General features: G+C 43.6%; 1 protein-coding gene across 2 annotated transcripts; it reads left to right on the top strand.

Moving 5' to 3' along the window:
* The first annotated feature begins 725 nt into the window (after window positions 1-725).
* LOC121847776 lies at window positions 726-8079 on the top strand. Of its 2 annotated transcripts, XM_042330491.1 has the most exons (4): window positions 726-1201; window positions 1984-2108; window positions 2296-2478; window positions 7942-8079. In XM_042330491.1, exons 1-4 carry the CDS (start codon window positions 943-945, stop codon window positions 7987-7989), a joined length of 615 nt encoding a protein of 204 aa, XP_042186425.1. In that variant the 5' UTR covers window positions 726-942; the 3' UTR covers window positions 7990-8079. The 2 variants fall into 2 exon arrangements, with proteins under 2 accessions (XP_042186425.1, XP_042186424.1); XM_042330490.1 differs by lacking the exon at window positions 7942-8079 and having other exon boundaries at window positions 2296-4007.
* The last annotated feature ends 3857 nt before the right edge of the window (window positions 8080-11936 follow it).

Raw genomic sequence — 11936 nt, 5'->3', positions numbered from 1 at the left:
AAACGTGCTTCTTCCTACTTACACTCGCGCTGCAATGAATCAGTAGCGAAGTGTATCGATAGCATTTTTATTATTAGCAACAGCTAGTCATGTTTATTTTAATATCAAGGAATATTTCACTTTCTCTGGTCTTAGGAACAATATACATATGGGCACGAGGTAGATGCGGTGCGACTCAGATTTCGGCATCAAGTGGAATACAGTGTCCCCTCTCTCTCACAGGAGGAACAGAAAGAGAGAGCTGGAACAGAAGGAGAGAGCTGGAACCGCAAGAGGCGGACCCTCTGCTGCTCTCTCCCTCCCTTCGCTGAGACTAATGCCTTGTTCAAAACAACTAGGAACTCGGAAATCCCTCTGACTTCAGTGCATTCTATACAACTAGGAACTGAAAAAAACTAGATCCGACTATGGAAAATCGTTTTGAACAGTCATCCAACTAGGATTTCCAATCCAGAAACTCGGGCATCTTTCTTTCTAGAGCTCTGACTTTAAGACCTGAAGGTCACTGAAGTCATGATTTCATCTCTAGTTCCCAGTTGTCTTGAAAGCACCATGAGTACCATCATTGCAAATTATTTGCAAATTGTATCCACGATGAACAGTTTAATTAGGTATGGTTCAATTTTAGAACTACCCTGTCTCTGTTCCACACTCCAGTCGGTGGCGGTAATGCATCACTAAAGTTGGTTGCCAACCGCCATTTAAAAACCACTGAAGAAGTGTAAACGGAAGTGAACAGTGACCAAGACAAATTTCCACGTTAGCATTTATATTGTTATTTAGACATGTATTACACCATGGAACTCAGAATATGAGTCATTTAACTGCAGAGTATCATAAACATATCCCAGGTAGTCTTTAATTCGTGTTGTAGACGGGCCTTGGTTGATCGATCTGTTATCTAGGTAACGCTAACTATCTAGCTGCTAATGTTAGCTAACAATGGCTAACTGTATGGTTTTTCACACTCAAATAGCCTCCATCATGGAGGTGTTGGCGAATGCAGCTGTGGCAGAGGTCTGTAAACTGGTAGACGATGACTATGCAGTGTTTCGTTTGGAAATAACTCAAAGCCAGAAAGAAAACAGCGCATTGCGAAGGAAAGTACAGCTACTCGAACTGAAGATGGTACGGGAGCGCATCCTCGCCACTCGCCCCGGTAGTGTCAAAATCCTTGACCGATACAGAGGAATGGCAAGAGGTACAGTTTGCCGAGGTTGAGGGGCCTGTCGCCCAGTTCACATCTGCACATGTTTGACTTTAGATGTGTTAACCACATATGGTTAACCATTGTCCAGAAACCTGATGTTAAATTTCATGACATTGGAGACCACGCCAAATTAGCGTTTGAATCAGGAAAGTTCTCTCTCAGGACCTCGACAAGCCAGAATGCTGAATAAAATACTTGTATTTATTTTTGCCTGATGTCTGTGCAGTTGGTCCTTTTGCAGGTAGGAATATTAGACAATATATCCAAATAAATTATGATTATGTCAACTTTTTAAAATATGAATGCACTTCCAGCACATTTATCACCCATAGCGGTAAAGTAACATAAAATAACTCTATTCAACATACTGGCTTGTAAAGGTCGTGAGAATAAACTTTCCTTATCCAAACGCTCATTTGTGCCTTTAGTAGAATTCAATGTAATTCGACATAGTTTCCAGGCTAAGTTAACCGGAATTGGGTCTTGGTCAGTTTTTTGTTAGTATGCAATAATTCTCCTTTAGTTCACTTGCAGAAAGACCCACTATCATATCATAATCAGAAAACATTTACTGCATTAAAAAGCAATATGATGCATGGAACATAATAAATCAATCTATAAATGGTATATCAAGAAGTTATGCGAAGCGTTACCTTACATTCTTGCCAATTCTACACACTGTCAAAATAGTCAATAGTGTAGTATAAGTATTAAGCATTGACAGCCGATAACCTAACCACCTCTTTTCCTCCCAATCACTCTCTCTGGTGAAGGAAATCTCACTGGAGGCCACAGGAGCTTTGTGAAGCCAGCGGGACACAACACATGGAGAGATGACCAACCAATCACTGTTGATGAGGGGAGTGGAACCTCAACCAAGAATGTTATCGTGATAGAGGTTAATGTAATAGTATTACAGTACATCAAATGTGGCCAGTTTATTTCAGAAAAACTCCTCAGATATTTGCTTGCTTACATGTACATCCTCATTTATCTGCCATATGGGAGCTTGTGAGACTTCCCTATGACATTATTATCCAATTCTACTCATTTACTGGTAACAACCTCCCCTCTTCTTGTGTCAGTCTGCAAATGCAGAGGCTGCAGGTTCTGGGGTCAAGCTGGAGAGATCTGAAGGAGATGAGGACCCGCTGCACAGCAGAGACATCCAGACTGGAGCAGCTCATGGAGTGGCGCTCCCTGTAGCCACCGAGGACCTCACCACTACTGCTGCGCCCCAGACCAGGACCCGATGCAGCATCACGGAGGTCAGTGGAACGCCGAACGCCGTCCTCAAGGCAGAGACGGAGACAGAAACAGAGACTTTAATTGTAACACAAAGGCTATTACACACAGGATCTAACCACCAATCAGACCCCGAGAGACTGGACTGTCTTCCTGCTCCACACTCAGATCATTTAATGGTATTTCACCAGAGGCAGGGGACAGTTAATTCCCGTGGAGATGGTGATACATTAGACACTGGCGTTGGTGATCTGTCTTGTTCTTACGCTACAGAGATGGACCCTGGCAACATGCCCTTGGTTTTAGAGACCCAGACTGATCTGTCTAGAGGGGACTGGAACCGGTACAGTAGTAGTGTATACTCTGAAGGGTGCTTAGATGAGAAAGGGGATGTTATAGTGGTAGATGAGGTGACTGTGAAAGTAGAGGGCGACGCTCCTCCCACATGGAATGCAAATAGTCACCTAGGAGATGAACACTCACAGGACAGAGATTTCTTAGATTACAGGGGAAATCTAAATGTCGCCACCCACTCCCCTTTACACACGTTCAGGGATCGCGACCCAGTGTCCACATCAATGGCACCTTCCGATTCACACGGCCATGTGATTTTTGATCAGGTATTACATTTAAACGATAGGGCTGTAGCCCAGGCTCGTGGAGGGGGAGCAACAACGGTCGGGAAAGAGAAACTGGCTAACTGGAATGCAGACGAGACTCACTTAGGAGAAGGACACTCGCAGGGCAACACTAGTGACTTCTTAGACTACAGGGAAAGTTTAGAGACAAATCTAAATGTCGCAACCCACTCGCCGTTACACACAGTGTCCATGTCGATGGAACCTTCCGATTTGCACGGCCGTGTTTTTTCCAATCAGGTATTGAACTCAAACGACCAAAGGGCCAAGGCGCGGAGAGGGGGAGCAACAATGGGCGGAAAAGAGAAGCGGTTCCTCTGCATGTTCTGTAACAAAGGCTTCAGCTGCTCCCAGAAGGTGGAGATCCACCAGAGGGTCCACACAGGGGAGAAACCCTTCAGCTGTACCCAGTGTCACATGTGCTTCACCCATGCTGGCAACCTGAAGAGGCACCAGAGGGTCCACACAGGGGAGAAACCTTTCAGCTGTGCCCAGTGTCATATGTGCTTCGCTCAGACTGGTGACCTGAAGAGGCACCAGAGAGTCCACACTGGAGAGAGGCCGTTCGCCTGTACGCACTGTGGGAAGAAGTTCTCAGAGAGGAGCTACCTCAGGACACACCAGCAGAAAAACCATCCCACTCTATAACATAGAAAGTAACCATTCCACTCGATAGCTTCTGATGTTTAGATCAAATCCTGCATTAAAGACAAAAAATAATTTTAATTGTTGTCAGCAGAAAAGATCCACAGATGAATTTGGAATAACGAGAGTAAGATTTCAGTGTTGAATATTCCTGGGTAGAATATTGCATCCAGACATTGTTTCATATACAGTGAGGGAAAGAAGTATTTGATCCCCTGCTGATTTTGTATGTTTGCCCACCGACAATGAAATGATCAGTCTATAATTTTAATGGTAGGTTTATTTGAACAGTGAGAGACAGAATAACAAACAAATCCAGAAAAAAGCATGTCAAAAATGTTATAAATTGATTTGCATTTTAATGAGAGAAATAAGTATTTGACCCCTCTGCAAAACATGACTTAGTACTTGGTGGCAAAACCCTTGTTGGCAATCACAGAGGTCAGATGTTTCTTGTAGTTGGCCACCAGGTTTGCACACATCTCAGGAGGGATTTTGTCCCACTCCTCTTTGCAGATCTTCTCCAAGTCATTAAGGTTTCGAGGCTGACGTTTGGCAACTCGAACCTTCAGCTCCCTCCACAGATTTTCTATGGGATTAAGGTCTGAAGACTGGCTAGGCCACTCCAGGACCTTAATGTGCTTCTTCTTGAGCCAGTCCTTTGTTGCCTTGGCCGTGTGTTTTCGGTCATTGTCATGCTGGAATATCCATCCACAACCTATTTTCAATGCCCTGGCTGAGGGAAGGAGGTTCTCACCCAAGATTTGACGGTACATTGCCCTGTCCATCGTCCCTTTGATGCGGTGAAGTTGTCCTGTCCCCTTAGCAGAAAAACACCCCCAAAGCATAATGTTTCCACCTCCATGTCTGACGGTGGCGATGGTGTTCTTGGGGTCATAGGCAGCATCCCTCCTCCTCAAAACACGGTGAGTTGAGTTGATGCCAAAGAGCTCCATTTTGGTCTCATCTGATCACAACACTTTCACCCAGTTGTCCTCTGAATCATTCAGATGTTCATTGGCAAACTTCAGACGACCATGTATATGTGCTTTCTTGAGCAGGGGGACCTTGCGAGCGCTGCAGGATTTCAGTCCTTCACGGCGTAGTGTTACCAATTGTTTTCTTGGTGACTATGGTCGCAGCTACCTTGAGATCATTGACAAGATCCTCCTGTGTAGTTCTGGGCTGATTCCTCACCATTCTCATGATTATTGCAACTCCACGAGGTGAGATCTTGCATGGAGCCCCAGGTCGAGGGAGATTGACAGTTCTTTTGTGTTTCTTCCATTTGCGAATAATCGCACCAACCGTTGTCACCTTCTCACCAAGCTGCTTGGCGATGGTCTTGTAGCCCATTCCAGCCTTGTGTAGGTCTACAATCTTGTACCTGACATCCTTGGAGAGCTCTTTGGTCTTGGCCATGATGGAGAGTTTGGAATCGGATTGATTGCTTCTGTGGACAGGTGTCTTTTATACAGGTAACAAGCTGAGATTAGGAGCATTCCCTTTAAGTGTGTGCTCCTAATCTCAGCTCGTTACCTGTATAAAAGGCACCTGGGAGCCAGAAATCTTTCTGTTTGAAAGGGGGTCAAATACTTTTTTCTCTCATTAAAATGCAAATCAATTTACATCATTTTTGACATACTTTTTCTGGATTTTTTTGTTGTTATTCTGTCTCTCACTGTTCAAATAAACCTACCATTAAAATTATAGACTGATCATTTCTTTGTCAGTGGGCAAATGTACAAAATCAGCAGGGGAATAATTACTTTTTTCCTCACTATATATAAGCCTAAAATGTCTGTTACATATTGTGTTTGTACTGCGTAGGTTATATAACTATTTAATTACTTCCATTCACCTTCTACTACTTTTTCCCAAGACACTTTTAATGAGAAAAGTATTTCATTTATGCAGTTTATCAAGTTCATAATTTTTATTTGAGGCATGTGTATACTGTATGTGGTTTTCATATGGCGTATTTAAAACTTGTTCATCTTTATTAATAAACACAAAATGTGACTTTTCATTCTAAGACTTTCACGTCACATCTGATCTCACCCTATTCTGCAAACACCGACAGCGCTTTTGAACCAATATACACTTACTAAATATACACTACAATTCAAAAGTTGTTGGTCACTTACAAATGTTTTTGGAAGAAAAGCACTTTTTTTGTCCACTGAAATAACATCAAATTGATCAGAAATACAGTGTAGACATAGTTAATGTTGTAAATGAATATTGTAGCTGGAAACTGATTTAATGGAATATCTACGTAGGTGTACAGAGGCCCATTATCAGCAACCATCACTCCTGTGTTCCAATGGCACATTGTGTTAGCTAATCCAAGTGTATAATTTAAAAGGCTAATTAATCATTAGAAAACACTTTTGCAATTGTTAGCACAGCTGAAAACTGTTTCGCTGATTAAAGAAGCAATAAAACTAGCCGCCTTTCGACTAGTTTAGTATCTGGAGCATCAGCATTTGTGGGTTTGGTTACTGGCTCAAAATGGCCAGAATCAAAGCACTTTCTTCTGAAACTCGTCAGTCTATTCTTCTTCTAAGAAATGAAGGCAATTCCGTGTGAGAAATTGGCAAGAAACTAAAGATCTCGTACAACGCTGTGTACTACTCCCTTCACAGAACAGCGCAAACAGGCTCTAACCAGAATAGAAAGAGTGGGAGGTCCCGGTTCACGACTGAGCAAGAGGACAAGTACATTAGAGTGTCTAGTTTGAGAAACAGACGCCTCACAAGTCCTCAACTGGCGTCTTCATTAAATAGTACCCACAAAACACGAGTCTCAACGTCAACAGTGAAGAGGCGACTCCAGTATGCTGGCCTTCTAGGCAAAGTTCCTCTGTCCTGTGTCTGTGTTCCCCGAGTCGCCTCCTCACTGTTGACATTGAGACTGGTGTTTTGTGGGTACTATTTAATGAAGCTGCCAGTTGAGGACTTGTGAGGCGTCTGTTTCTCAAACTAGACACTCTAATGTACTTGTCCTCGGCTAGCGATTCTCTGGTCCTGCCCCTATAGTTCTGATTCAGAGAGACTGATGGCGCCTGAGGTTGACCCCCTTACCGATGCTGCCTTTAGCCTGCCTTCTATAGGATCTATCAACTGGAACATGAACCCTGTGACAATTGACACTCCCTAGCATTCATCCTCCTCACACTCTCCTTATGTTAAACCAGACCTTAGACAATGCCAGTGCCTCAATGCTAAATGGCTACACAAGCCCATTGACAAGTGACAGTAGTAGTAATGCTATCAGTAGATCCGGTGGCCATGATAAGCACTTCCTGTGTTTGTTGTGTGGGAAAGCCTTCTGTTTCCCCAAACAGGTGGAGATCCACCAGAGGATGCACATGGGGAAAAATCTTTTGGCCTGTGTGAGAATATGTTCTCCCAACAGCACCAGCTGAAGATGCACCTGTAAGTCCATAAGGGAGAGAGACCATTTGCCTGTACACACTGCTGGAAGAGGTTCTCAGAGAGGAGCTACCTCAGGATACACCAGCAGAAAATGCACACAGTCCATATATAGAGTATAGTGACGTAACGTAGTACTAGTTAGTTTGTTTGTAGTTAATTCTGTTGGTTTAGGATGTAGTAGGGAACTGGATGAGATTAACTGAGGAAAGAATGAGTATGATGAGACAGAGTAGATGATTGTGATGGTTGGTGTGATGTTGTCTGTAAAAATGCTTCACTGATGAAGAGTGACAACCTTGTCCTGTTTGATGGTCATGTTTTATAATGAGGAATTCAGTGCCTATGTTTACTTGACATTAAGTAGTGTGTAATGTAATGAGAGTGTTAAATATGAATTTGATCAAAAGCGAGGGTACCAGATTTATAGAAAAGGTCAAGTGTTACCATAGTGAGAATGGTTATTCTACTAGTCACGTATCGTTTTGTGCAATAAAAGTACGGTACTTCATGTTGTGAGCGTTTGACTATTTTGTTGAAATTAAGGTTTTCCTTATCTCAGTTGAACCAAAACATACTTAATTTGAGTCAACACATTGCCATTCTTTTTTAGAATCTCCAATGACTCCATATTGTTTGGTACTTGAATCGGTGTTAGAGATGTATTTGACTGTGGTTAACATTTTATCATGTCATGTTTCTGTGTGTACAGCAAAGAGTTTCTTATATAAACCTTCATGCTTTTCTGTTCAATTTGTCTTTACAGTCTGCAGTCCATGAGGACCTGATGATATCCGGTGTTGCTGGCACTTGAGGAGCGGGACACTAATCTGGACCCCTATAAGAAATCCAGCTATGCCCTCAGACGAACCATCAAACAAGCAAAGTGTCAATACAGGATTAAGATTGAATCGTACTACACCTTCTCTGATGCTCGTCGGATGTGGCAGGGCTTGGAAACTATTACGGACTACAAAGGGAAACCCAGCCGCGAGCTGCCCAGTGACGCGAGCCTACCAGACGAGCTAAATGCCTTTTATGCTCGCTTCAAGGCAAGCAATACATAAGCATGCACGAGATTACCAGCTGTTCTGGATGACTGTGTGATATTGCTCTCTGTAGCTGATGTGAGCAAGATCTTTAAACAGGTCAACGTTCACAAAGACACGGGGCCAGATGGATTACCAGGATGTGTACTCAAAGCATGCGCAGACCAACTGGCAAGTGTCTTCACTGACATTTTCAATCTCTCCCTGACTGAGTCTGTAATACCTACATGTTTCAAGCAGACCACCATGGTTCCTGTGCCCAAGGAAGTAAAGGTAACCTGCCTAAATGATTACCGCCCCGTAACAATCACGTCGGTAGCCATGATGTGCTTTGAAAGGCTGGTCATGGCTCCCATCAACAGCATCATCACGGAAACCCTAGACCCACTCCAATTCGCATACGGCCCCAAAAGATCCACAGATGATGCAATCTCAATCGTACTCCACACTGCCCTTTCCCACCTGGACAAAAGGAAGACCTATGTGAGAATGCTATTCATTGACTCATTGTGCCCACGAAGCTCATCACTAAGCTAAGGACCCTGGGACTAAACACCTCCCTCTGCAACTGGATCCTGGACTTCCTGACGGGCCGCCCCCAGGTGGTAAGGGTAGGCAACAACACGTCTGCCGCGCTGATCCTCAACACTGGGGCCCCTCAGTCGTGTGTACTTAGTCCCCTCCTGTACTCCCTGTTCACCCACGACTGCGTGGCCAAACACCATCATTAAGTTTGCTGATGACACAACAGTGGAAGGCCTGATCACCGACATCAATGAGACAGCCTATAGGGACGAGGTCAGAGAACTGTCAGTGTGGTGCCAGGACAACAACCTCTCCCTCAATGTGAGCAAGACAAAGGAGCTGATCGTGGACTACAGGTAAATTTGGGCCGAACAGGCTCCCGTTAACATCAACGGGACTGTAGTGGAGCGGTTCAAGAGTTTCAAGTTCCTTGGTGTCCAAATCACCAATGATCTATCATGGTCCTAACACACCAAGACAGTCGTGAAGAGGGCATGACAAAACCTTTTCCCCCTCAGGAGACTGAAAAGATTTGGTATGAGTCCCCAGATCTTCAAAAAGTTCTACAGCTGCACCATCGAGATCATCCTGACCGGTAGCATCACTGCCTGGTATGGCATCTGACCGTAAGGCGCTACAGAGGGTAGTGCGTACGGCCCAGTACATCACTGGGGCCAAGCTTCCTGCAATCCAGGACCTATATAATAGGTGGTTTCAGAGGAAAGCCCATAAAATGGTCAGAGACTCCAGTCACCCACTCATTGACTGTTTTCTTTGCTACAGAACGGCAAGAGGTACCGGAGCGCCAAGCCTAGGACCAAAAGGCTCCTCAACAGCTTCTACCCCCAAGCCATAAGACTGCTGAACAATTAATCAAACTGCCACGGGATTATTACATTGACACCCCACCCCCTCCTCCATTTGTTTTATTGCTACTTGCTGTTTATTATCTATGCATAGTCACTTCACCCCTACCTACATGTACAAATTGCCTCTAACCTATACCCCCGCACACTGACTCTGTACCGCTACCCCTTGTATATAGCCTTGTTATTGTTATGTTATTGTGTTACTTATTTTTTACTTTAGTTTGTTTGGTAAATGTTTTTTTTCTTTTGTTTTTTAAACTTTTTTACTGCTTTTTTCTCCCCAATTTTGTGGTATCCAATTGGTAGTAGCTACAGTCTTGTCTCATCGCGGCAACTCCTGTATGGACTCGGGAGAGGTGAAGGTCGCGAGCCAAGCATCCCCCGAAACACAACCCAACCTAGCCGCACTGCTTCTTGACACAACGCACATCCAACCCGGAAGCCAGTCGCACCAATGTGTCGGAGGAAACACTGTACACCTGGCGACCTGGTCAGCGTGCACTGTGCCTGGCCCGCCACAGGAGTCGCTAGTGCGTGATGAGACAAGGATATCCCTGCTGGCCAAACCCTCCCTAACCCGGACGACGCTAGGCCAATTGTGTCGCGGCCAGCTGCGACAGAGCCTGGGCTCGAACCCAGATTCTCTAGTGGCACAGCTAGACCACTGCGCCACCCGGGAGGCCCTTGTAAATATTTTCTTAACTCTTCTTGAAATGCACTGTTGGTTAAGGGCTTGTAAGTAAGCATTTCAAGGTAACTTGTTGTATTTGGCGCATGTGACAAAGTTTGATTTGATTTTCCTCTCCTGAAAACCCTGAGCAGTCGAGAGATGGTGAACTCTCAGAAATTGAACCGGAGAAAAATTATTTGTAAGATCCTGCGCTGAGCGGTGAGGTGAAGGCTTCCAAGCCTCAACCGAATCACCAGGAAAATACTAGAGATGACTTGGGCCCAGTGGGAGTACAATTCTTGAGGAGCATGCTAACAGATACATTGTGATATAGCTAGTTAGCATTGGCTTGCGAAACTAGCTCTAACTTCCATACTGGACATAAAAATGGTATCCACTAGTTCATCTGCCTGGGGAAGTAGTATCCTGAAGTATCCATTTAAATTGTACTGTACAGATGGAATGGAAATCCCAGAAGATTGAATTGGTAGTAGCAGCAGAGAAGTGTTTGGGTGTCATATTTGAATGTAGAAGGAACTACGGGGGTTTTGAGAGAAGGGGTTCCAGCCTCCCAGACTGATGGTGTTGATGTAGGACCTGTTAGGGCCAAAGTAGTGTGAAGGGGTGGTGGAGTGTGTTGAGAGATAATGCTATATAGAGAGCAATTTTAATGGTGTCTTTTCATAGGCACTAACACCCTCCATGGTTTGTTGTAAGGCCTATAGGGAAATTAATGGAGTTTTTGTAGGGTTTTTGGATAAATGCTGGAAATAAGGTCTGTGGTAAACACAGGTTGTGTCTGAATACCCATACTAGTGTACTATATACTTAAACTGCATGGTATGTACTCATTTCAGTGCTAGAGGCGTCACTACAGACCCTGGTTCGATTCCAGGCTGTATCACAACCAGCCGTGATTGGGAGTCCCAAAGGGTAGCGCACAATTGGCCCAGCGTCGTCTGGGTTAGGCCATCATTGTAAATAAGAATTTGTTCTTAACAGACTTGCCTAGTTAAATAAAGGTATAAAACAAATTGTCTCATACTATTTATGACAATGTTTAGTAAAAAAGTATGCGTTATGCCACAGGCTTAGCATACTCCTTTGATATGGCTTCGCAGATATAAACCAGAAAGTGAATCCTCAAAAATCTCTGGATACACCGTTCTAAATCCAAATATCATCCCTATTTATAAATCTGTTTTCAAATATGTTCAATTCAATGGTCATGATAATTTTAAGGACAACAAAACACACATTACATTTTAACAGAGACTCTTTGCTTGTCTTCTTTGCCAACTTTTTAAAAAAAAATGGTTTTACTTCCAGAGAACTATGATATCTCAATGTCCTCCTTTTTTTCCAGTTTGAATGCATTGTGGGTGTGAAAGGTCCAAAAAGTTTACAATTCATTCATACTACATGAGAAGCCGAAATGACTATGACATCCAGGCATTTAAAGCGTACAACATTTTCAAAATGACACATACTATAAAACAAAACAAAAATCACATACTCAAACAGCCTTTCTATTTAGGATGTAGTATGGGTATTTGGATACAACCACTGGCTTAGATCTTAAACGTTTTGTTCTATGACAATCTTAATCAGCTAACATCAAGGCCTAAAATAAACTTTTTGGTCCACC

This window comes from Oncorhynchus tshawytscha, linkage group LG11 (assembly GCF_018296145.1).
Source record: "Oncorhynchus tshawytscha isolate Ot180627B linkage group LG11, Otsh_v2.0, whole genome shotgun sequence".
Taxonomy (NCBI): domain Eukaryota; kingdom Metazoa; phylum Chordata; class Actinopteri; order Salmoniformes; family Salmonidae; genus Oncorhynchus; species Oncorhynchus tshawytscha.
This window is presented reverse-complemented; position numbering and strand designations above follow the sequence as displayed.

Excerpts from the sequence above, each read along its gene's own strand:
- LOC121847776 (XM_042330490.1), top strand. The coding sequence starts at position 943 with ATGGCTAACTGTATGGTTTTTCACACTCAAATAGCCTCCATCATGGAG. Across the intron at positions 1,202-1,983 it reads ATACAGAGGAATGGCAAGAG|GAAATCTCACTGGAGGCCAC; the intron begins GTACAGTTTGCC and ends TCTCTGGTGAAG. Across the intron at positions 2,109-2,295 it reads AGAATGTTATCGTGATAGAG|TCTGCAAATGCAGAGGCTGC; the intron begins GTTAATGTAATA and ends TTCTTGTGTCAG.